Raw genomic sequence first — 25,769 nt, 5'->3', positions numbered from 1 at the left:
AAGGAAAAAATAACAACCCCAAACTCAAATGTATTTAAAAAGAAAAAAGCACCCCCCAAAAAACACCACAAAAGTTCTAAATTATAAAACAAAAATCACCCCAAACCTTAAAATTCTAAAAAAAAAAAAAAAAAAAAAAGAACAAAAAAAAAAAATATTAAATAAAGACTGTTTGAATGTTCAAATGATCAATAGTTAACAAAACATCATATTTTATAAACTCTTAATTTGTAAAGTAACTAAAGCTGTCAGAAAAAGTACAAGTAAAAGTAAAAAGTAAAAGTAAAAATATTCAATATTTCCCTCTGAGATGAAGTGAAGTGGCATGAAAAAAACATACTCAAGCAAAGTACCACAAGTACCACAAATTCATACTTAAGTATAGTCCTTGAGTAAATGTTGTCAGTTACATTCCACCATTGATCAAAAGCTTTTATGAAATTATATTTGTATATTAATAGATCCTAGATAATTGCTGGGTTAAATTTATATTTATACATCTTATCTTTACACTTGGAAGACTGAAGACACATGAGCTTAAATAAACTTTATTCAATATGGGAGAGTGAAAGAGTGCATTTGTAGAGACAAAAATAAATTCATAAAATGACACAAACACCTTTCAAGAAGAATCTGGTAGAAAATAACGAGGAATTCAAGGAACAAATACAAGACAACATGCATCACACTGACAGTGTGTGAGCTTTTTTTTGGTAATGGCAGCAATAACGAGGCTGGACTTTGAAATGTTTACAGGAGCCATTTCAATTTTCAAGTGCAATTTCTGCTCATAGCAACAGCAAAACCTGTGAAGCTAATGCATGCAAAGGACTTTTTATGTGTCTCAACTCCTTTACTGAGTTTCTAGTGCAACATTCCTAAAATGGGAAATTATAGAGAATAAAAAAATAACAGTATAACAATATCCAGGCAATATTTAACAAAAGCATCTCTTTACAGTTGCATAAACCCACTGTGACCTCTTTCCCTGAATAAATCTTATCTCTACATACTGGCCACGGAGGATGCTGCCAAAGAAGTTGTGCACAGGACTGAGGAAGGCTAGGTAGATTATTTTTGTGTATAAATTTTGGTTTATGAGCTACAAGTCTTGATGGACATCAGAATTGTGTATGTCTGGGTTCAGAGTCAGACCGTCATCATCCTCGTCCTCCGGCTGCTGTGAAACCAGCTGCTGGTAGCGAGCCTGGCGCTGGTAATCCGGATCAATGTTGATCCATTTATTTGCGACCCATTTAGTGCCATGGGTGACCACACAGCCTCCATGCAGAGCGTATTCATCCTGCTCTCCCACCCAACCTATTGAGAAAAAAAAATCATTTAATGTTAGTTAGCAGCATCCTTCATGTCCTGTCTGTTTTCGAGGGCTCACACTGATGTTACGTGCCACGCTGTTAAAAAAAAAATCTAGATCAGAATGATCCAGATTTGGAAATCAAATGTTTTGCTATCCTAGATCAACTAATCCATCTTACTTTTGTGCCATTTTTTCGAAGAAACGTTGGATTGGATCCCCCCTGATCCAGATACAAACTTGGATTTGGATTATCAGCTGCACTAAATAGAACTACAAACCACAATGTAGGCTAAGGCTATGTAAAGAACAACACGTAGAGCAGCCAGCTTTGGGTCACTTTAGGTTAAAGTTAAAAATGTATACTTTTTGTTTGATATGGACAGCTTTTTGGGGGATTTTTTATGTGGAGAAAATCCTTCCTTTAAAAAAAAAAAAGATTGTACTGAAGGCTTAAAAGTTGGCTGGAAGTCAACTTTATTTATTTTATCACTGTAACAAATCAAGTGCAAAATATAAATAAATGTATATATTTTACCAATCTTAAAGTTTTATTGCATTATTTGCATTTTTGCTCCTTTCCCCCCCTTAGAACATCCTGTTTTCAAGATTTGATCAAACCCAATCTAAATATGATCAGATTGCTTTTCAGCTGGCACCAATATGACATCAGAAAGATGTTAAACTCTAAATCTCAGTTTGAATGAAAATAGGGTTGACACTGTTTTAAATGTCACAAACAACATCAGTTGTGTGCATGTTAACATTATGACATTTAGTTCATGTTGGCTTCTAGTCCCTTTACCTTATGACTAAATGTTATTATTTTACGTTATGATGATGAAGAGCATGTAGACATGCTGACATTTTGCTCAAAGCACCACTGTGCTTGAGCAGTCTGTTTGTCTTGTTTTGTTTTTATTGGAGGTTCTGTATGCGAACTTTGGAACATTTATACAGCAGCAAAACACTATTTGCTATGTAAAGATACAGTGGAGTAATGGTGTCAAGAGTTGAGAATGAAGTCACGCTACCTCTGTGTGTTGTGATCCGAATTTCTCTGTCCTTTGCTGCAGTGAACTGGTCCAGCTGCATGTGCATCTGTGTATCTCATTGGCTAGCTCATTGTTGCTGCATTGCACTGCTTTCATACTGCAGTTACTGCTGATGTCAGGATGGTCCACCCGGTGGTCAACGCCGTTAGCTCTGTCAGCACTGTTGCCGTTGCCATTTATGGAGTTAGCACTGTTAGCTACTAGCTGTCAACTCAGCCACCTCCATGTTGAGAACATATCCATACAACTCATACAGCTCTGAATTTTTGCATAGAGCCCCTTTAGTACTGCGACAGCATTTGCAAACTTATATTTAAATTGATAATACCTTTTGGTTTTAATATTGGCAGACAATGTGGCACACACTGCGCCTCATGCAGCAACAATCTCTTGAATTTCTCTTTATATTGTTGCGTAATTTTCTGATAAGAGAAAATAAAAGGTAACGCACCCTAAACACTATTTTAGGGCAGGTAGAGTGCTGTGTGCAAAGACTCAAAGACTGCATATGCCCAATACTGGCGAGATGCCACCAAAAAAAGGCTTTAAGAAGAAAACCTTCAGCAATAGTGAAATTGATGAACTGTTGATAAACTTAATCAAAGTGAATGTGATTTTGAGAAAGTACTAATACCACACAGTAAAAATACTCTGTTAATAGTAAAAAAAAAAAAAAAACGCTTTTTATTAAAAATGTTCGTCAGTAAAGTATATAAATACAATGAAGGAAATGTATTTAAGTATTAAAAGTCTTTAAAATAAATTTAATAGGTTTAAATAAATGTAATAAATCTAAAAGGAAAAGCAGCAACTCCTCATACATATATATGAGAAACTGGAACCATAAAATACTTTAGTAATGTCAAAATACCTCAAATTCGTACTTAAGTACAGTATTTGAGTAAATGAACTTAGTTACGTTCCAACACTGGTCAAAGAGAGACACACAGAAACTGAAAAGTTATTAAGATCAATGCACCAAGTGTTTCTTTAGCCAAGGAATTTAATAATCCAGTCATTGAAATTACTCTGAAAAATTATTTAAATTTGATTATATGCTAGTCATACATTTTTAAAATGTTCCTCAAATATAAAACTTATTATCTCGGTAAGAGTGCTCTGGACCGTTCCAGAACAAAAATATGAAAACATTGGTGTATTCCAAAAATTAATGGGTACTAACAAAAATAAGAAAAAAATGTGGATACAAGCAAAAATAAGAGAAAATCTGTTTGTATGTTGTTTCTTGCATTAGGCCCAATGTGTACATAAGAGAAATGTTATTTTTTAAAAATACTTTCAAATGTGCTTACACATCGAATGAAAAATAAATATGTCAGTGCACATTTTCATATTTTAATTGCAACATTATTTGACTAAAATGTACTGCAATTTTTCATAGGAATCCTACCTCTTCCATCAGAAAGGTAGTTGTACCAGAAGACAGCTGTCCCTTTGGTCGGCTTCACCCTCAGATTACTCTTGTCACAGTTTCTTCTGGTGTCCAAAAGATCGACGTCATTCTGTATGAGAGACTAAAACACACACTCAGACTCAGTGACATGGTTTGCTAAACATACGGGCCACGCACCCACTGACAAACATGTGAGTTAACACAGACATGAAAGACATGCACAGTATGTACACAATACTTTTGCAGGGCTCTCCCTACACATTTCCAGACCCACACACGATTACGCACCACTTCATCATAGGTCCTGTTGTCTGCCACAGGGAATGCGGTCTCCCCACCCCCCTCAACAGAGTTCAGGTAGAAGAGAACTGTGATGTACCTAGGTGTGCAACACAAATTTAAATTGACACACACATGTATGGTGCAAACAGACACACACATACAAACACTTTGCAAACACACAGAAGCGTAATACATTCACTTCAGAAAAAAACAAACTTGCCCTGTTCTTCTGGATTGATGAGATTTTTATTCATTAATTAAAAAAAACAGAGCAGAAGTGTTTTTTTTCTCGAGTGACTGCATTACGCTTTAAACAAGGCAAGCACACACATTTTTCCAGGTTGACAATGACTAACATGCCAGCTGTCACAATGGAGTTTAGTAATCACACAGCACAGATGAATTCAGATCTGAACATTCACTGATTTTTTTTGCTGAGAAATAGTCAACACCGTGTACCTCGGTAATCTCACCTGCAGGATGTCTCGAAAGGAGTGGAGGTGTTGGCAGCGAGGCGTGTGTGTGTGCAGGCTGTTTCAGGATACACGGGGCCGCTGTCATGGTGGGCATGGTAGTGTCCTCCCTCCTCGTAGCGAACCACCTGGAGTGGCTCACTGAGGTCCACTAGTGCGGGAGGGAGCCGGGTGAGGCGAGTCACCCTTTGTAAGAGAAAGGTAAAGAAAAAATTGAGAAGTTCTGTAAAAAACATGCTAAAACTGTCCTAATTGCAAAAAAAAAGTGAATTACAGTTTATACAGCTATCAGAGAAGCTTCTTTGTCTTTATTACCTTGCCTTGATGTCTTGGAGGACCTGGTGTGCTCCTTTGCCCTGATACAGCCAGGTGTGTCTGCTGTTCCTCACCAGCTGACTCCTTTTCACCCCTCGCTGCAGCAGGAAGCGCTGGAAGGCATCACTGCTCAGGAGTCTGAACTCTTCTAGACTCAGCAAACCTGCCCCAAATACAAGAATGCACATCTTATTCTGAGCCCTTATGTAAGTCTTCTTTTCTTGCATTACTGACAATTTCTGTCGTTATAGTAACTAAAAATAGCATACTGAAGATAGAGACTAGTTTTCAGCATTAGTAGGCTACCATAGTTTAGGGAAATTTGGTTTCTATTACTCTTTGATAGTATGTCTGTATATACCATTGATTTGTGTTTAAATGAGACCTATATTCCTCTATAAACAAACTCCTGATCTATTTCCAATTACACATTTAAACTGAGGCTATAGGGTGCCCCAGGGATGACGCTTTTTCATAGGCCAACCTGGAAACTAGTGTTGCCCTGGTTTCCTCGTCAAAAAGCCTTTGGTATTTTTCCATTGGATTTTGTACTATGGCAGAAAATATACTCTGTGGTAAACAAATGTTTATGATACTTACACATTTTGTTCAGCAAGATAATCTTCACGAATTAACGCCACTTTCACAATTTTTGAAGCCTAAATGTAATCGTCAGAGTTAAAAAGCTAATGCTAGGCTAAAACTAACTACACTACTGTGGCATCGCCACAGCTAAGAGGCTGTAAAGCTGTGATGATGTTCTTTAGTCTCATTTAGCCACTTGTTAGCAACCGTCTTTTTTAAGACACATAGTTCACAGTGAGGAATTTGCTGACGTATTATGTCGTAAAACAAAACTTAAAAGTCTCTTGAGTTTGTGTTAACCACAGACCTTATTTAAGGCTTCTAACCAAAAACCAATTAAAATACCCATTGACTTAGAGACGAGGGAATCAGAGGTGCTAAAATAAACGGATTTCCAGGTTTCAGGACTCATTACTGAGGTTCATTATTCTCTGTAAAATGCAATTCCTCAAGTGGCCACTTGAGGCCGGCTCCAACAGCAGATCATCTAAGGTATCAGTTTTTCCGTCAAGTTACAATTTGTATTAATGGTTTAAAGCCTGTTGTTTGCTGGTGAAAATTAGCATTATGTGATATTATCACAGCAGTAACTGCACTGCCCCAACCAAGCTAGCAGCTGACATTCGGGCTCTCTCCACCCTCCCATTCCAAAACGGTCACTTCTGGCTCCAAAAATCTGAGTTGGCAAAGGCAGAAATGCCAAACTCGAGTCCACAAACCAATGAGTGATGTCACAGAGGCTATGTCCATAATTTTATAGACTATAGTTTTATCCAGTCATATACAGATTCATAATTGTGTCTATTTGCTGTGTATTATTTATTCATCTAAAAATTACTCTCATGTCTATATTAGACCATAACATTTGAAGAGTCGCTATGAGCCAAAAAGGTTGGAAACCACAGCATGAAAGGTTTAAACGATGTGTTCGTTACACTGAAAAATATTTTTACTGTACATAAACAACAAGAATCTTTGTTCCTTTCCAACATTTTTACCAAAACCCACCACTGTTGTTCCCCCTGGCATTTCATGGTTTAGATGTAGCATATTTAGTGAAGTTTATAAGAATGTTCGCAATTATCCCCAAAATTAGACTTAAAATTTAAGAAATTTTACACACATACATGTGCATGAACCACTAATGCACAAACAATGTTTTAAAAATAATATGTATGCAAACAGACACATTTCTGTAAAAAGCACAAAGTTCATTTCTTACCATTACCATCCTTGTCAGCTTTGAGTCCAGCATAGATTTCTCTCAGATTCTCGGGTGTGAGCCAGATGCCGTCCCTCACTCGAGAATGGGTCAGTATCTGTTGTTGGAGGCATGACAGGAAAGATAAGACGAGTTAACTAACTCTGAACTAAAACACGTCTGCGTGTCATGCACCACAGTACAAGCTCACAGTCCATAAACTGACATACACCTCGTGGAGCTGCAACTGTCCGTCCTGGTTGATATCAAGAAGGTTGAAGATCTCCTCTGGGCTCAGGTTGAGCTCCTTGGCCAGCTCTTCCTGCCCTTCTTGCACCATTAGCTGGCTCTCCATCAGACCCTTTAGCTGTGCAAGCTGCATCACAACACGGCACTCATCCTCCGACAAAAATCCAGGGATCTCTGCAGAAAAACCACAGAGCGAGACAAAGTTACACACAGAGCAAAATCTCTTCAGTCAAAAGAATTGCAGCATTTTCTCTGCTGCATGCATTCTTATTTGCTACCATGTTGCACTGTATTTTTTTGTTTTTTTAAAAATAGAATTCAAGTCAGTTTTATTAATATAGCCCAATATTACAAATCACCAATTTGCATCAGGGGACTTATTTCAGTATGGGGAAGTAGGCCTGAATATAACTATAAATCTTGATTTGTGTTTACTTTATATGTAAGTTCACTTGAAGTTAATTTTGTGAAGTTGGTGCAACTTAAAAATGACAAGTGAAATTTGCCTTGTTCTTTCTAAGTGTTCGCAACTTTAGTAAACCCGGTTAGTCTGACTTAACTTGATCATCACAAAGAGGATTTTGCCAATGATGAATTTAGGAGATCTGTGAATTCTGTTTTCTTAACATGTTTCAGAAAATACAAATATGACTGATTAGTTTGCAGCCAGCAAAATACAGATATGAAGCACAATAAACTTGGTTTACTGAAGCTGCTAAAACTGAGAAAGATTGATTTAATTAAACTTGTAATTTTTAAGTTGCAATAATTTCACGAAATGTAGTAAATTAAATAAATAAGCAATCAGTTCTCTAGATTTGGAAAAAAGGTAAAATCAACTTGTCATGATTTACTGTACTCCAGTAAAGATAGTATGTTTTTGCATCATAGCTGTGTTAGGCACAGATGAATTTGTGCTCTTTAGCCAGTCAGCTATGAGACCTTCATTGGAGTAGTGCCTCAGGACTTATTGACCCATTTCATGTAGCCTTGATTGACCTGTGTGAGCACATATATATAAACTAGGTTATGTGTTGGAGGGTGATGAAGATGAGAATAAGGTGGGAGGGTGAAGTGTGTGGTGATGTTTTGCGTTCATCAGGAGAATAAAAAGAAGCCTTTCTGACCACTAGAGGCTCATGTGGGTGTGCTGCAAATTTGTTTTGACACATGGTTGCCTTGGCTCTTACCAAACAGCAGAGGTTTCATACTCAGAGTCCGCATTTCGTGCACTTTGTTTGGCACCAGTGACACCCTCTGAACGTGTCCCACCTGAGAGATAAACCAGAGAGGTGATGTGCATAATGTGCGTGTGAGAGAGAAAAGGACGGAGGGAGTAAAAGAAAGAGTGGGAGTGATGCATCATCACATTACTCACCCTTATCCCCTCGACTCTTGTTAGGGAAACATCACGCAGAAACTCAGGCTTTGATGGCGGACGTCGCGACTCGGGGCGCTGGTGGTCACTGCGCTGAGCGTCATGACTCCGGTTGGCATCTTCCTGTCCGCTGCTGTAGTGCACGTAGAACAGCAGTGCTATAACATTAATGATGTAAACATGAAAAAACACCATCACTACCACGAAGTAGGAGCGGGAGCACACGCTGCTCTTGTGGCAGGAGAGGCGCTCGCACGGCGGCCGGAGCGGCAAGGTCGCGCTCCCGGATGGAGTCGTGTCCTCGGCATCTTGGGGCTCCTGGTTGTCACTCATTTTCTTGATATTCAAGGAGGAGCTGATACTTCCTCAGCGGCAAAGTCCATCTGATTAATCAAACGAGAGGATGATGCTTTGTTGCTCAGAAGTAGCGGATGCGCTGACTGACAGATGTCCAGTGAAATCAGAAAAAGAAAGCGAGTTTCTTAATCTCTGCTGCACAAATGAAGTCGTTGAAAAATCACAAAAAACAATCACGGAGGGTTCATGATGAAACTGTGCGCGCTTAAGACGAAAAGTCAACTACCACAGACACTGTGTCGTTATCTTTTTTCTCGCCCACAGACAGCAGCGCTGCAGGCTCGGACAGTCTTGTTTACACTGCAGCAGTCCCAGTCAGCAGCGACAGCAAAGCGCACTGCGCATCCCAAAGCACGGCGGAGCTCATCTCACAAACCCGCTCCACAAACCCGCTCCATAAACCTGCTCCAGCATCAACTGAGTACAGCAATCACCATCCGAAATTAAAGAAACGCGATCTGAGAACATAACAAAACATCCCGATATGTAGTATATCTTACTATTGACACGCCATAGCCCGAGCTCTCTGTTCACAGCAACAGTCTGACTACCGTGCAATGCTGACCTCTGGTGACTTAACCCATAACACACTCCTCCCTTTATACCATACAGTGCAGTGCAGTGTGTGTATACTCTCTCTCTCTCTCTCTCTATCACTTCAATTCATTTCAATTCAGTTTAATTCAATTCAATTCGATTCAATTCAAGGATGCTTTACTGGCATGACCATAGTGAAATAGTATTGCCAAAGCACATTTTAACAGTTGTGAACAGTATAGAAAAAGAACAACTAGGCCAATGTCAACATTATCGAACATTATTGAACATTATTGAAATTGAACAAATGTATGGACGTCGACAATTAAGCAGTCACCTCCTGCTTATTTTGTTTGGTGAACTTCTAAAAGAGAGATCATAATAGTATTTTTCCCTCACAGTGTAAAAGGTCAAATAAGAGTCAAAAAACACCCATATAAAATAGGCTACCAGCTTTAGTTTTACAGGTGTTTGAGGATATTCATGCCCATATTTGGTGGGCTCTGTAACACTAGTCAAATTTTTAACACATAATTTCATACAGAAACATACAAAGCGGCCAATGAGGTGTTTTGACCACAACCACGTTTTTCTGTTTTTCGTTTTTTATCCCTGAAAAGGGGTTGCTAAATATGGAGTGCCATTTCAAAGTAATAGGCTAATAAATAAATAAAACTAAAAAACGAAAATGATCAATTGATTTATTTCATTGTTGAAATAAACAAAAGTGTCGTTACTGAAATAAATTAAATTGTATATCACAGCGGAATCAACCAATAACAGCAGTGTGCAGTTTCTGGCATTTTCTTTTAGTTTAATTCAGAATATAAATGTCTCTTTATGCTAAATAGCATGTGCCATCCCCCGTATTTGATTGGCTCCTCTTCGGAAGGTGTAGTCAACCATACTAATCTATAGGTCTCTCATTATACTAACTGTAATGTGCCATCCCCCGTGTTTAATTGGCTCCTCCTGAAGTAGTCAGCCAATCAAACACGGGGGTTGGCACGTTGAAATTAGCATAAAGAGAGATCAATAAACTAGTATGGCTGACTCCACCTTTCGAGGATGAGCCAATCAAACACGGGGGATTCTAGTTTGCAATAAGAGACATTTATATTCCAGTACGGTGCACCACGGTCGATATTTACTCAGGCAATCTAGTTTGTTAATTACAATTTGAGGTAGATTTACTTGGGTAATTCCATTGGACGATTTCATTTCAATGGGAAATATTGTACTCTCTACTGCAATGGATTTATTTGACATCAATGTAGTCACTTTAAACTCGGCAGTTATCAAATTTCTGAAAGCGAGTGCAGTCAGATAAAATTAATCAACAACATTGTAGCTAACATGACGCTTCCTGGCTTATATCTAACGTTAGCTAACAAGAAATCAGTTGTTCACTGTTAATTTCTCCACCTTTGTCATTGTAATGCTGCTCCACACTGCGAGTAATAAACTGTGTCTGCTTCTTTAAGAAATAATCTTACTCTGCAGAGTCACACTTATGAACGGGAATGATGCAGACAGATCACAAACTGTATGCAAAGACACGGACATTATATAAAGTCTATGAGACGGAAAAACAAGAAAAAAAATATGCCGGAAACTACACGCTGCTGTGATTGGATAATTCCTCTGTGAGCATTTGATGACGCGTGGCGGAGATCCCGCCCACTCCGTCCGGACGATTTAACAAATACGTCACAATTGCCACTTCCGGTAACCATCTTTGGGTCAAACTTTAGCGACGCATCGAAAATCGTCCGGCTTGTTTAGCACAGTGAATATCTCTTTACCTGATGAGGAGAGGAGCTTTTTAAGCAAGCGGAGATGTCTTCAAAACAGTTGTAAGTGTTGTCTAACCTGAAGCGTTTGAATTGTACTTAGTTTTTTCATTTTTGAGACGAACGCCGAAGTTAGCGTTAGCTTAGCTCCAGGAGCTAACGGTTGAACTAGCAGTTAGCTTTGATGTTAAATTAAAATACGGGGCTAGGTTGACAGTTTTCCCAACCCATATCAGTTACTCGAGTTAAGTTACCGCTAACGATAGACTACAACGCCGCCGTCAATCTAAGATGATCGAGTTTATATTATTTCCCCGAATCTGACAGCACAGCCATAGTCACTTTAAATGCTTGCGATTGTCAGAGTTGTAGTAGAAGTAACGATAGGAAGCATTCGCAATGTTGGATAACTGGATCACACTAACTCACTATTTTTACAGTCAAAACGATTACAATTGACATATCTTGAAAGATTTTTATTACTAAAATTAACCTACCAACAAAAAAAGCTAAAAGGGTGGTCACAATTTAGGGGGACATCTTAATTTCAAAACGTATAGTGTTTGTACCACTTTCTTTAGCAATCTTTGGGGTTAATCTATGGAGGAGACTTAATAAGAAGCTAAAGCAAAGTTCAAACATATCCAGTTTAAATTAATGTATGAATACAGGATTTTCACTTGATACAGGGATAAAGAGGGGGGTGTACAGTCACCTGGTGTTTACAGGGGTTATTGTTTATTTATTTGGTTATTAAATATTAGTAGTTTATCTCCCTCCCTCGTTTTTTGAACTCTGACTCTGCTCACAGCTTGGTGACCTGAGACTCAGTGATGTCAGCACTAGGTGGCAATGATAATGAAATATGTGGTTGTGAATTAATAGAGTAAAATTGTTTTAGTGTGTGGTAACACTATACAGTATATTCTCAGTGATCCCATTTTCAGATAAATCCAGAGGGTTGAGACACTGCCTGATGTGTGTGAAAAATGTTTTCAGTTCTTTGCATACTTAAGTATGTCACCTTACATCTGCTTGTAATGTATGTGTATGAGTAACTCTGTAATTGTTTGAATTAAGAGTGATGGGAAATAACAGACAAATGACACAAAAAAAGACATTCAGTTGCTTATAGATTTATTTCTTTCACACATGCGACACATTGACAAAAAGATCATATTGTATGATTTCTTGCACTGTGTCTTGTCAAGACTGATACTCATTCTTCTGCGTCCTTTCCCTTTGAATCAACACAAAAGAAACAGCCAGAAGTTAGTGGTTAAACACCTTGTCAATATATTAAGATACAGAAATTCTTGATATCAATTTAATCAGTGTACTAACAATTGATAAATAAAAATGAACATACCCTGACAATTTCACGGCTTTTTGCCCTCAGCTTGTTGACCTGAGACTCCGCAATGTCAGCGCGCTCCTGGGCTTCCTCCATCTCATGCTGCACCCTCCTGTACCTGGATAGGTGAGAATTGGCCTGCTCCTCCTGTATGATAAGCCAGAGTAAAGTAAAAACCTGTGCAGGGTTCCCGTGGATCCTTAAAAAGTCTTAAAAGGCATAAATTTATTAATCTGAAAATGAGAATGATTAATTTGTATTAAAATACTGGAAATAATCTTTCAAAGTCTTAAAAATGCTCAAACATAGGAAGGAGAATTTCTTTTGACACTGCATTGTAAAAATATTTGGTAACATCTATTTTTTTTGTTAAATAATTTAATAAATTCCTCTTCATAATATAATGAATTCATTGTCTACCATGTGTTTCAAATTGAATGGGGTTTTTATTTCAACATTTGAGATAGATAATCTAACTTTTTCATTGGACAAAAGACTTTTCATGTTTTATGTCATAGTAAACATTTGGGCAACACGAAATTGTCCCTCTTCAATTTTGGTTATTAGAATATTTGTCTTAGAAAGCCTTAAATCTGACTTGACTTAAGCTGCAGGAGCCATGCTGTGGACTGAGTGATATTTTCAGAATGTGTATTGTTATGAAAAATTTGGTAGGTGTACTCACAGCCTCCTCAGACTGTCTCTTGTAGGCCTTCACTTTGAGCTGCAGCTTGTCCACCAGATCCTGAAGGCGGACGATATTCTTCTTGTCCTCCTCAAACTGTTGTAAATCAGGAATGATAGAACATCAGAATACTTGCCAAATACTAGTTATAGCTAACTTCTTTCACAACCATGTATTATTATGACCATTAGTATTTGCATGAGTTTAAATTGTCGTGTTCTAAATACCATTTTACCTGATAGGTGAGTTCCTTCACTTTCCGCTCATATTTTCGCACTCCCTTGATAGCTTCAGCACCGCGCCTCTGCTCAGCATCAACTTCAGCCTCCAATTCACGAACCTTAAAGATGAAGCAGAATGCAGAGACTCTACAATGCAAAATGTTGTCCTGATTTACAGTAAATATGAATAGGTTGGTCCTCATGGCACTTACTCTAGCCTCCAGTTTCTGGAGCTGCTTCTTGCCGCCCTTCATGGCCAGATTCTCAGCTTCATCAAGGCGATGTTGCAGGTCCTTCACTGTCACCTCCAGGTTTTTCTTCATCCTCTCCAAATGAGCGCTGGTGTCCTGCTCCTTCTTCAGCTCCTCTGCCATCATGGCAGCCTGAGATGTAGTCGAATTTCATTGATTATAAGGTCTTTGCAGTCTAATGTCTCAACTGCCATACCACGACATGTGGTGGAGAAATGGCCAAACATGCATATCAAACACTGACTATCAGGGTGTCTGCAGGTCCTTAAAAGTCTTAAAATGTGTTAAATCCAATTTTATAAATAATGGGCCTTAAATGTTATTAAACAAACATTTTATTTACATTTTATAAATAATTTCATTTATTTAATTTTGTTAAGCCATCTTTATGTTTCTTTTTGTCAAAACGAGTCTAGCTGTCCTGCCTAAAAGTCCGCATGTATGATGTTGTATATCTTTAAACCTGCCAGTTTATCTTTTTAATTTATACTTGCACTTACCTGTTGGCAAAATGTAGATTAACCAAACTCACTCTAATAACCATATTTTTGCATAAAACCTACCTCTGCACGGGACCAGTTATACACTACTGACCTTTATACTAACCTGCAATGCTTGAATAAGAAAAAAATTATTTCTGCAAAAATCTGGCTTCAATTTGGCGAACAGTGATCTTGAAAAGTGTCTGCCTGTAGACATGCTGTCTATATTTTGCGCACAGTTACATAGAAGTGCATTAGGATGACTCACATCAGTGATGGCCTTCTTGGCCTTCTCCTCAGCATTTCTCGCTTCCTGTACAGAATCTTCCACTTCACCTTGGACCTGAATGAGATCAGCCTCCAGCTTCTTCTTGGTGTTGATGAGGCTGGTATTCTAAACAAATAATTTGGGTTGAATTACATTCTTTACTTCCCATTCATCTTTTTTTTTTTTTTTTTTACATATCACATATATATACGTAATTATATTAAATTAAATCTTCACTTACCTGAGAGTGCAGCAGCCCCACACGCTCGCTGGCATCAATCAGCTCCTGTTCAGCCACTTTGCGGCTTCTCTCCGTCTGCTCCAGAGCAGCTCTCAGCTCCTCGATCTCAGCTATCATCAGGTTGTTCCTGCGCTCCACCATGGCAACCTGCTCCCTCATTTCTTCCTGACCTCTTATGGCTTCATCAAGGTGAAGTTGAGCATCCTAAATTAATAATAATTAAAGAAAAACTTTCACAATGAATTCTGAACAAAGCAAACTTCCAATTGTGTTTAATAAACTGCTTTACCTTGAGCTGTCCCTGCACGTTTCTCAGCTGTTTCTGGGCCTCAGCTGCCTGGCGGTTGGCGTGGCTCAGCTGAATCTCCATCTCATTAAGGTCTCCCTCCATCTTCTTCTTGATTCTCAGGGCATCATTCCTGCTCCTGACCTCAGCATCCAAAGTGGTCTGCATGGACTCAATCACTCTCTGGCTGTTCCTCTTGATCTGCTCAATCTCCTCGTCCTTCTCCGCAAGTTTTCTGTCAATTTCACCCTTTACTTGGGTGAGCTCGAGCTGGATACGCAGAATCTTTGATTCCTCATGCTCCAGAGTAGCCTTGACAAGAAATACATATATATTGTTTATCCCTAGCATCTTTTGAAATTGTGTTTAATGTGATATAGTATATTTTTTTTCAGACAGTACCTCTGCCTCTTCAAGTGATGTTTGGAGTTCGGATTTCTCTATCTCGACTGTCTTTTTCCCCTTCTCCAGTTCATGAATGGTTTTTCCGCTCTCACCAATTTGCTCGGTTAGATCGGAGATCTCCTCTGTAAGAAAAAAGGTATAAATGATTCCTGAGGTAGGTGTGAGCCCAACTACCTGTTTTGTCTCTTTTAGTAGACATTTAGAAACAACTTGTTTTACATTTGATGTTAGTTTGAACTAATAGACCATGCACATTAAATGTTTTCCCACTAGAGGGCACACTCTCTCAATCCTGGCCTTTGATTCAAACCATATGACAGTACACTGTCAGTTCTTTTTAGCAGTGGCCTATTTGAATTTTTGTATTTTTTTTCTAATTTGCTTACGTTGCAGATTTTTGTTCTCTCTCTTCAGGGTCTCCAGGTGGTCCAAAGCTTCTTCATATGAATTTTTCAGCTTGAACATCTCAGTGCTCAGAGAACGAGATTCTTTTAGAGCTCCCTCCAGCTCTGCCTGGCTCTCTTCATACTTCTGCTTCCACTCTGCAAGCACCTGAAAACATAATAGAGATTCATGTATTTCAGTAATCACAATTCTACAGTCTTCATTTAAGCATACAAGAAACAAATAAAAACCTGACCTTGTCAAAGTTTCTCTGTTTCTTGTCGAGGTTAGCAGCCAGAGCATTAGCTCTCTCCACATCAATCATCATGTCCTCCACTTCACCCTGCAGTCTCTGTTTGGTCTTCTCCAGAGAGGCACATTTTGCATTCACAGCCTCGATGGATTCTTCTGCCTCCTGAAGACGCTGGGCGAGCTTTTTCCTGTAAAACATGTTACGTTGAGTTACAGAATCAGTGCATGTGGAAACTGTTTGATTTCAGGACTGTTCATTACTTGGCCTCCTCCAGCTCCTCAGTGCGTTGAATAGCATCCGTCTCATATTTAGCTCTCCACTGAGCCACCTCGCTGTTGGCCTTGGACATTGCGCGCTGCAGCTCAGATTTGGCCTCCTGCTCCTCCTCATACTGCTCTCTGAGCAGGTCGCAGTCATGACGAGCTGACTGGACAGCATGAGCCAGGGCGTTCTTGGCCTTACAAAGAAAAAAAGAGACATTTTTATTAAATGTATCTCAGCAACTTCAAGCGTTGAACTGAGCTTTTGAATCTGCACTGTAGTTCTGCGATGGTTTTTACTTTAACTTCCTCTTCAATGTGCCTCTTTAGTTCCTCAATCTGCTGGGTGAAAGCCTGCTTGCTCCTTGTTAGCTGAGAGACAAGGGCTTCTTTTTCCTCCAGCTGGCGACTGAATTCACCTGAGGAGAGAAAGAGATTTAGAGGTTATCTAGATGCAAATATGAGCATTGTTTCGGAAAATGAGATTAAGGTAAGTAAAACCATTTCCTCACCATTCTCTGTTATCAGTCTTGCCCTTTGTACTCCAATGTCATTCAGCTGTCGCACGTGTTCTTCATTTTTGGACTTCATCTCACTCAGTTGATCCTCAAGTGTACGACACATTTTCTCAAGATTGGCCTGAAATTAACAAAAGTGTTGATCTAAAGTATTGCAGCTTCAGTGAGGGCAGAATAAACATGTTACAGGGAACATTTTATTAATCCAGTTGCAGTCTTACTTTTTTTGAAATTTTACCTTTGATTTTGAGACACCCTCCATGTTGCTCGAGAGGTCATCAATCTCCATCTTGTATTCGCTCTTCTCTTTCTCCAGCTTCTGTTTGACTCTCTGGAGGTTATCGATCTGTTCTCCCAGCTCTGCCACACTGTCAGCCTGCTTCTTGCGGAGAGCTGCGGCAGTGGCCTCATGCTGCAGGGTGGACTCTTCGAGATCACGACGCAGCTTCTGAAACTCGGCCTCGCGCTTCTTGTTCATCTCGATCTGAACAGATGTCGCGCCGCCAGCTTCTTCCAGCCTCTCGCTGATCTCCTCAAGTTCCCTGGAGAGGTCAGCCCTCTGCTTTTCCACCTTTGCCCGAGCAGCTCGCTCAGCCTCAATCTCTTCTTCCAGCTCCTCAATACGAGCCTAGTATTCACAAAAAAACACCATAAACTTAACAACAATCTAATCATTTACATCTAGTCAAGTCAAGCACATCTGTCTCATCTAAAGTCCCGGTCACTGGTGGATGTTAAATCACTGTACCAACCTGAAGTTCTTTGATCTTTTTCTGAAGCTGAGCACAAAGTGATTGCTCATCCTCAATCCTGCCAAGAAGTTGGCTTGTTTCAAAGTCCTTCCTGTGGGGTGGACAACATTTTATCGAATTAGGCAAAACAAAGTTGAGATTCTTACTTTTAATTTACTTAATTTCTTTGCCGTCATTCATTGGTAGAATCACTAGTAAATTGGTTTTCTAATGTTTTGAACATAGAGATTCTGGTTTCTGCAGTGACTTTAACTTTGCAAATGGCATTTACACTGGACTGCCTTTTTTCACTGCAGACTTGTGGTCAACTTTTTTCAAAAAAGTTTGCTCTCTGTATGCTGCACAAATACAGTTAGATCAGATGTGAATGCAACTGATAAGTTACACTCACTTCTTTAATTTCTCATCAGACTGTTGCTTGTCGTTCTCCAGATCCATGATTGTTTCCTGGGCCAGCTTAAGATCTCCTTCAAGCTTTCTTTTAGCTCGCTCAAGGTCCATACGGAGCTTCTTTTCTTGTTCCAGGGAACCTTCAAGCTATTTTAATTAAGATGAGGAATTGTGCTTTATTTTTTATTTTCAATGAGAGAACTCACTTTTTGTTCTCATTATATACATACGTCATCCACTTGCTGCTCCAGCTTGGTCTTAGCCTTCGTCAGAGTGTTGACTTTGTCTTCTTCTGCTTGCAGGTCGTCAAGGACCTGCTGATGGGCCTCTTGGAGGGCTTTCTTCTCTTTCGTCAACTTGGCAATGGTCTCATCTTGAGATGTCATTTCCTCAACCAGGTTTTTAACCTGCATTGACAATATTAAAAGCATAAGTTCAAGGGTATTTAGTATTTCGCAATGAGCAGACTGTAAGACCATGTAGAGTATATACAAACTTTGTTCTCAGTGGCATGCTTCTCCTTTTCCACTTTGGCCAGGGTGAGCTCCAAGTCATCAATGTCTTTCTTCAACTCGGAGCACTCGTCCTCCAGCTTCCTCTTTTTAGCAGTCAGCTCAGCATTCACTTCTTCCTCATCCTCCAGTCTCTCAGACGTCTCTTTAAGTTTGGCCTCAAGCTGGATTTTTGCTTTAATGAGCCCCTCACACCTTTCTTCCGCATCGCTGAGGTTTTCACCTTCCTAGATTTGATAAGACATAACATCAGAATGATATTTATTCAACTGTAAAACCAGATAAGCAATTCCCTCTTTCTTTTTAACATACAGCCTGAATTTGTAGCTGCAGGTCATTCTTCTCCTGCAGCAGAGAAACCATCTTCTCCTCCAGTTCTTTCTTCTTAGCCTGAGTCTTTGCTAGCTCCTCTTTCATCTTCTCAAAGTCCTCTTTCATCTGTGCCATCTCTTTCTCAGTTTCTGCACTCTTCAGCAGGGGCTTAATCTTGAAGTAGAGCTTCATCCATGGCCAGGTTTTGACATTCATGAATGAGCGGATGTTGTATTGAATAGAATAGATTGCTTCCCTGAGGAAAACAGATATCACAGGAAATTTAGATTCTTAAAGTTGTATTGATAAGAAGTGTGGATTGGGTATTCAAAGTAAATATGTGGCTTGAGAAGTACGATCAAGTTGTTATCTAAAAATGTGCAGGATGTACACGAACTGTCTACAGTACCTGCGCTCCATCATCTTGACAAACTCTCTCCTCATGAGGAAACCTCTGCAGAGAGCCTGAGTCATTGTGACCAGCTCAGCCAGTTTCTCATCTCTCATCTCCTCCAGAGTTCCCAGCAGACCAGCTTTGAAGAACACCTGAAACAAAGTTTTCTTGAAATAAATTGTTGCGCTTACTTGCAATATCAGGGTTACCATTTATACTAAACAAAAAACACTCATAGCAGACAAACAGATTACCTTTGTGTGTCCAAATTTGTACTGAGTTTGATCAACATCAATCGAGCCCAAGAGTTTCTCTGAGGCCTTTTTGTTGTCGATGAATTGTCCCTCAGGAATGACACTGGCATTCAAAACTTTGTATCTGATTGTGCAGAAATAAATCATCAATAAACAATTGATCATAATATTGTTACAATGATTAATCTTAGTAAATACCTCTGCTTGAAGTCACCGTAGAGGATTCTGCTTGGGAAGCCCTTTCTGCAGATCCTGATGCCTTCCAGCACGCCGTTACACCTCAGCTGGTGGATGACCAGGAAGTTCTCCATGAGACCTTAAAGACATGTGAAGTTCAGTCTTGTAGTGTATAATTACAGTCGTGTTTAAATGCATAAATGTATACTGATATTAGGCTTACCGGGAGTCTTTGATTCATTTGGAATCAAACAGCGAACAAAGTGGGGGTGAGTGCTTCTCAAGTTGGTCATCAACTTGCCTAAATTCTCCTAAAATATGGAAAATACCAATTGTTACATAATAAATAATAGGAAGAAGGAGGGTTAATACGCCCATCTCTTTCTTTCTTTTTGGTGAAGGTGCAGGGCAATTCAAGAACAGGTATGCCAGCATCCTTTTCCCCTACATAATAAATAATGACAATACACCCGCCAATTGTGAAGCAGATCAGATGAATGGTTCTTGAGATTTGACACACACACACATACATACATACATATATGCATACGTACATACATACATATGTACATACACTGCTTTACAGTTAGATGTAGTGAGGCATTAATTTGTGATACTTACCCTGAACAGAGCAGATACAGTCTGGAAAGACCCACCCTTCTTTTTGCCGCCTTTTTTTCCACCACCACCCTCTGCTTTACAATGAAGATTAAACTGGCGTTATTAACTTGCACAAATGTTATCCATTTTTATTTAAACTATATTCTCATACTTAAATCTGCAAATCAACTAGTGCATGTTAAAATGTAATGACAACAAAAAAAATGGCTCAAACTTATATATTATTATATTATATTATCCTTACCGTCTCCTGAAGAATGTGATGCATAGAGGTGAGCCAACAGTTTGGTTGAAGACTTCTGGTAGAGCTGAACCACTGAGTCGTTCAGGGGGTCTTTGTTCTTATCCAGCCAGCCATTGACATTGTAGTCAACAGTGCCGGCATAGTGCACCAGGGAGAAGTGGGCCTCAGCTTTGCCTTTGGCAGGTTTGGGTTTCTGGAAGGGAGCGCTTTTTCCAATATGCTGGTCATACATTTTGTTTTTGAACGTCATGTCTGTTGCCTTGGGGAACATACACTCCTCTTCAAGGATGGAGAAAATGCCCATTGGCTGTTAACGATGAAAAGATTATTTAAATTAAAATCTTTCAAGATTTTGGGTATTTTTCTGTGTTTCTGAACATACAGCATGCTGCTCACCTTCTCAATCAGCTCAATACAGGCAGCCAAGTCCATACCAAAATCAATGAACTCCCATTCAATTCCCTCTTTCTTGTACTCCTCTTGCTCCAGGACGAACATGTGGTGGTTGAAAAACTGTTGCAGTTTTTCATTGGTGAAGTTGATACACAGCTGCTCCAAGCTGTTGAACTTAAGATGGGAAAGAAGATACAGTGTCAAACTTTCTTGTGCAGATTCACTATGTAAAATATACCAAATGTGATGTGTTGTTTACTTACATCAAAAATTTCAAATCCAGCAATATCCAGGACACCGATGAAATAGCTTCTGGGCTGTTTGGTATCCAGCATCTCATTAATTCTGACCACCATCCACAAGAACATTTTCTCATAGACAGACTTGCAGAGAGCCATGACAGCGTTGTTGACCTGACATTACAAATGAAAAACACAATATTTAGAGTGTGGTAAATATGAACAAAAATGACTCAACATTTCAGGGGTTAAACAGTTAAAAAAAAACATATAAAGCTATGATCCAAAAAACATAATCATAACCATGGCTGCATTGTGAGCCTTAAGATGGAAATATATGATTTATAGTATGTGTTAAAGTGTCTTTCATTGTGGAATTGGAAGATAGTCTTTTGGATATGGTAATTTGTTTTGTTTTTGTGTGTAAGTCCTTGTTGATATCCCATACCTGAGGGACAGTTTGACCTTTGGTCACATACTCATTCCCAACCTTCACTCTGGGGTAGCATAGTGCTTTTAGCAAGTCAGCAGAGTTCAGGCCCATGAGGTAGGCGATTTTGTCTGCCACTAAAAGAAAACAAAAATAAAATCTATTGTAGGATGAATTTACTTCTTAATCATAGATTCTTTGTCAAGAGACAAAAAGTCAGCTGTTACAGAAAAGCTCATGGTATTTGGGTTTCATACCCTCAGTGCCATCAGGCTCAGCCTGCTCTTCACGCTGCTTCTGTTTGAACTTCATGTTCCCATGATGCATCACAGCTCCAGTCAGCTTGAACATGCTAGCCTTCTCTTCTGCATTGAAGCCAAGGATGTCGATGGCAGTCTGTGAAATTAAGAGTCAGTTTGAAACAGAAAGGTAGATTTTTTTAGCTGTTGCCCTGCCTCCCCAAATGTTGAGTATCCATCACAAAAGCTGTAACACAATCTGCTTTGCTGTAAAGCAAAAAGCAGCACAATTTTGACCAAAATAGTGTAAGATTATTATTTCTGTCTCTGTTCTGTATTTTAGAATAATTTCACATGAATAACTGTCCGTCTCTGTGTCTCATCCCTGAGATTGACTGGCAACCTCTCCGTGGTGTACTCCGACTCTTGCCCAGAATGGGATAAGCTGTACAGCTAATGGATGGACAGAAGCACCGATGACCTGCAATTCAATCTGGACTGACACTAAGGTAAATCTGATCCCTTTTAAAACAAATCACAGCTGGAGCTTCCCTGCAAAGATAATGTTAGTTGTCCGTAATATATATATTGGGGTAGGTTTTTTAATTTAAACAGGGGAGGATATTACAAACATCTCCCTCATATAATGTAATTCAGTACAACAATACTGTACACTACTGCTTCAAAAATTACCATAGACCTTAGTCAGAATAATTAAGGATGTACAAAAATATCGGCACATTGGTATCAGCAGATATTGGCTTTAAAGTGAAATATCAGAATCGGCCAACATGCTTATTTCTGCTGATATGACAAAGATATATTTTTTTTAGCACAATTATATTTTTTTGCACAATTAATGTATATTACATACACTAAAAAACATTGTTTTTTGTCTCCATCTGCTGGTGGGCCATCATTATGTTGTTAATTTCACTACAGAAGAGACTTGATGATCTTTAAAATTAGTTGGGAAATAAAATGGGATATATCAGTATCGGTATTTGCCAAATAAGTTGTTATGTTGGATATCAGCACAAAATCCAATATTGTGCATCCCTAAGAATAATACATGTAGGATTTATTGCAAAAATGTAATAGATAACTTTGTGTACATAATTACAAATAAAGTGAATAAAGCAAAGCAAGCAAAGTAAAGTTATCCATACATCAGTGGCGATGAATTCTTCAATGTCGTCGATACTCTTGACAGTGATTTCACCCTGACTGATCATAGGATAGTCATATGGATTTTTGGTGATCAGGAGGGCCTCTGAAGAAAGGGGAGAAGCATGTTAATAACACAGTTAATGAACCTGTGATAAGCCATTGTTGTTCACTTGCTCTAGAATAACTGACAATATACACTGGTCTCTCACCGATCACCTCAGGTTTATGGCCTGTCATGAGCTGATAGAAGATGTGGTAGCTCCTCTCAGCAGACAGCTGGAACGTCACTCGTGACTTCTCCAGCAAATCTGTATGGATTTATTTTGTAGAAAAGTTAGGGGCTATCTCTCATGAATCAGAGCTGTAGAAGTTGGCCATGTTTTGAAACAAATAATGCTGAATGAGTTCCAGAAAAAATACTTACATGTTTCAATATCAGCTGAAGCTAGCTTTCCAGTTGTCCCAAAGTGGATTCTGATAAATTTACCCTATACAAAAACAGATTAACATCTAAATGCAGGTCATGGTCAGTGATTGTTGTCACAAAATAAAATGCAATTTTAAGTCAAAGGGAGTTTAAAAAAAAAACAAACAAAAACTTACAAAACGTGAAGAGTTGTCATTCCTCACAGTCTTGGCATTACCATAAGCCTCCAACAGTGGATTTGCTGCAATGATTTGATCTTCTAGCGACCCCTAGAAATAACATTCATTATACTTAGCTTCTCTTCTTTTTACATTTCATATGAATATTGTTCATCTTCTCATACCTGCATCTTTCCAGCTACTGGCTCAACTTTCTTTCCTCCAGCCACTGCGATTGTCGCAAAGTACTGGATGACACGTTTGGTGTTGACAGTCTTTCCTGCACCAGATTCTCCGCTGGGTTGAGGGGTGTATTTGTAAAGATTTGTTTGAAATTTCTGATTTTGCTACTGTTGCCAGTACTTGTAGTGTAGGTAATATAAAAATGGTCACTTACGTAATCAGGATTGACTGGTTTTCTCTATCTGCAAGACATCAAAATGGTGTGCAACAGTTAGATGTGGACTTTTCCTAAACAACAGCTGCATTGGAAACACAGTGGCTTACAAACTTAGTGATACCTTGGAGCATGAACTGATAGGCGTTGTCCGAGATGGAAAAGATGTGGGGTGGAGCCTCAATCCTCTTTTTGCCTCTGTATCCTGCTACAACCACTGAGTCATACACTGGGAGCCACTTGTAGGGGTTCACAGTGACACAGAACAGCCCTGAGTAGGTCTACAACAGCGTGAAATACGATAGAATTATTATTTTTTAACAAGTATATCCATAACCCATTAAAGTAATCTCTCCTCTCCACAAAACTCACGTAGATCATCCATGCTGCATAACGCTCTTTGAGATTATACAGCACAGAAGGCTCACTTAGGTGGGTCATCATGGCCATGTCCTCAATCTTATCAAACTTTGGAGGGTTCATTGGGAAGATTTCATCATCTTTCACAGTGAGAGACTGTTACAAGGACAGAAGAGGCACAAAAATATGATTTGTCTCTGTCCAGCAGTCACGTATTGTCAGACTTTAATCATCAAACAGTTAACATATGGTACAGCACTCCAGATTAAACATTAAAAGTGGTAAGCACTATAAAACTTTTAGTTCTAGTAGCTTCAGTCTCACCTTCCCAGTGAGAGTCTCCACGGTGGCTTTGCCGCCCTCTTTCTTAATGAGTTTCCCCTTGAGGTACATTTCTGCTGGCTCACTCACAAAGTACGCTGTTTTAGCATCAAAGGGAGTGTTTTGAGCCTCAATTCTCTCTCGTTCTGGCTTGCGGAGGTATATGGCCGCCGGGCCAAAACACTCCATTTCCGGGTCGCTCATGATTGCCCTTTACTGCATGAGAGGAAACAATAGTCATTTTTAAAGTAGTTGGCCGAGTGCCCAAGTAGGGACTTTTATGATATCTATTGTTATTGTAATCACATTGATGCTCTTCCATTAAGATAAGTGAAATACAGATACCGGCATGACATGATTGTGATGTTCATAAATAACATGCTCAACATTTTTACTAGTAATTAAACTATATCTCATCTTGAGTTATGGATAAATATGAAGCCAGATTTACCTTGGTTGACACCTGGTGAGTTTCAGGGGTTAATGTCAGACTTCAATGCAGACTTCTGGAAAAAAAGAGTAAGATGTAAGGTCCAGAAAGGCTACTTGTGTTAGTTCACTCTATTATATTTTATTTTTAAATATGGTAAGAAAAACATTGTACATACATGTAAATATAGTGGTAACACTTTACAGACTGTTTGTAATCATATGAATTTTTATCTTCTATATTTTCAAAACAGTGTTGAGTTAATGCAAATGATACATGACAGTATTACAAATATCATATCTTGTAGTTTAAAGAAATATGCCTGGGCCAAGAAGAAACTTACCGTTGCTGGGTGCCTGTCCCTGGTGGAGGTTTGCTGAGCCTTTTTATACAGTGCGATGGGAGCCTATCACATGTGTCTTTCTGTATTTGGTCATGTCGCCTGGGATAATGCTTGTGCTGAAGCTGTCACATTATACAGTTTATGGTATGTCTTCCTTGCTGGATCCTTGCCAAGCTTAGGGTGTGTTGGGAATTGATGTTTCATGGATATTTTTCATGTTCATGTGATTATTGGCAAACATTTAGCTGATTTGATGGCTTTGGTTTAAAAAAAAAAAATGCAATAAATTATGAGGATGGGAACATATAATACAATAATGTATCTAAACATTTTTTTTTCTTAGTTATGAGTTTGATACATACTTATACTAGATTTAAAGTTGGTTCTGCTTGTGGATACTTCTGGTTATATAAAGTAAATAAGGTACAGATGTGAGGGTGTTTCAGTTTGCATGAGGTCAGTTCAGTGGTTACAGACAGTCCAAAGGTGTGACTAATGCATCTTTTTAATGCCCCCTGGCACAAAAGGAGCTCCTTGTCATGCTTTGGAGAAGCTTTAAAAAGTCACAGATATAATGTTTCAGAGTCCTTACAAGTCAGAAATTATTGAAAAATAAAGAGACTGCCAATGAGCTTTAAAGAAAA

At 39.0% G+C, this 25,769-nt stretch overlaps 2 protein-coding genes across 3 annotated transcripts; both read right to left on the bottom strand.

Annotated features, from left to right (window-relative positions):
• Positions 1-477: 477 nt before the first annotated feature.
• On the bottom strand, positions 478-9,024 carry p4htmb (prolyl 4-hydroxylase, transmembrane b). The gene is given in 10 exon segments (XM_042507837.1): positions 478-1,320; positions 3,782-3,905; positions 4,073-4,163; positions 4,540-4,725; positions 4,855-5,017; positions 6,662-6,758; positions 6,873-7,063; positions 8,080-8,161; positions 8,268-8,629; positions 8,632-9,024. Coding segments are annotated over 10 exon segments (1,533 nt in total). The 5' UTR covers positions 8,651-9,024; the 3' UTR covers positions 478-1,102.
• Positions 9,025-12,074: 3,050 nt separating this feature from the next.
• Positions 12,075-25,156, bottom strand: LOC121958696 (myosin heavy chain, fast skeletal muscle-like). 2 transcript variants are annotated; one of them, XM_042507794.1, is made up of 41 exons: positions 25,126-25,156; positions 24,804-24,858; positions 24,356-24,568; positions 24,044-24,187; positions 23,796-23,952; positions 23,672-23,699; positions 23,460-23,571; positions 23,293-23,385; positions 23,114-23,177; positions 22,899-22,997; positions 22,689-22,792; positions 21,538-21,676; positions 21,299-21,417; positions 20,875-21,024; positions 20,615-20,785; positions 20,219-20,525; positions 19,975-20,048; positions 19,577-19,664; positions 19,375-19,492; positions 19,177-19,300; positions 18,938-19,074; positions 18,529-18,784; positions 18,201-18,443; positions 17,935-18,111; positions 17,706-17,851; positions 17,315-17,405; positions 16,801-17,190; positions 16,557-16,683; positions 16,345-16,463; positions 16,045-16,241; positions 15,788-15,971; positions 15,534-15,699; positions 15,145-15,269; positions 14,746-15,054; positions 14,457-14,660; positions 14,216-14,341; positions 13,427-13,597; positions 13,229-13,333; positions 12,994-13,089; positions 12,324-12,455; positions 12,075-12,194 (listed from the first exon to the last, which is right to left on the bottom strand). In XM_042507794.1, exons 3-41 carry the CDS (start codon positions 24,554-24,556, stop codon positions 12,174-12,176), a joined length of 5,814 nt encoding a protein of 1,937 aa, XP_042363728.1. In that variant the 5' UTR covers positions 24,557-24,568; positions 24,804-24,858; positions 25,126-25,156; the 3' UTR covers positions 12,075-12,173. The 2 variants fall into 2 exon arrangements, with proteins under 2 accessions (XP_042363728.1, XP_042363737.1); XM_042507803.1 differs by having other exon boundaries at positions 19,975-20,045.
• Between the last annotated feature and the right edge of the window lie 613 nt (positions 25,157-25,769).

This window comes from Plectropomus leopardus, chromosome 2 (assembly GCF_008729295.1).
Source record: "Plectropomus leopardus isolate mb chromosome 2, YSFRI_Pleo_2.0, whole genome shotgun sequence".
NCBI classification, from domain to species: domain Eukaryota; kingdom Metazoa; phylum Chordata; class Actinopteri; order Perciformes; family Serranidae; genus Plectropomus; species Plectropomus leopardus.
This window is presented reverse-complemented; position numbering and strand designations above follow the sequence as displayed.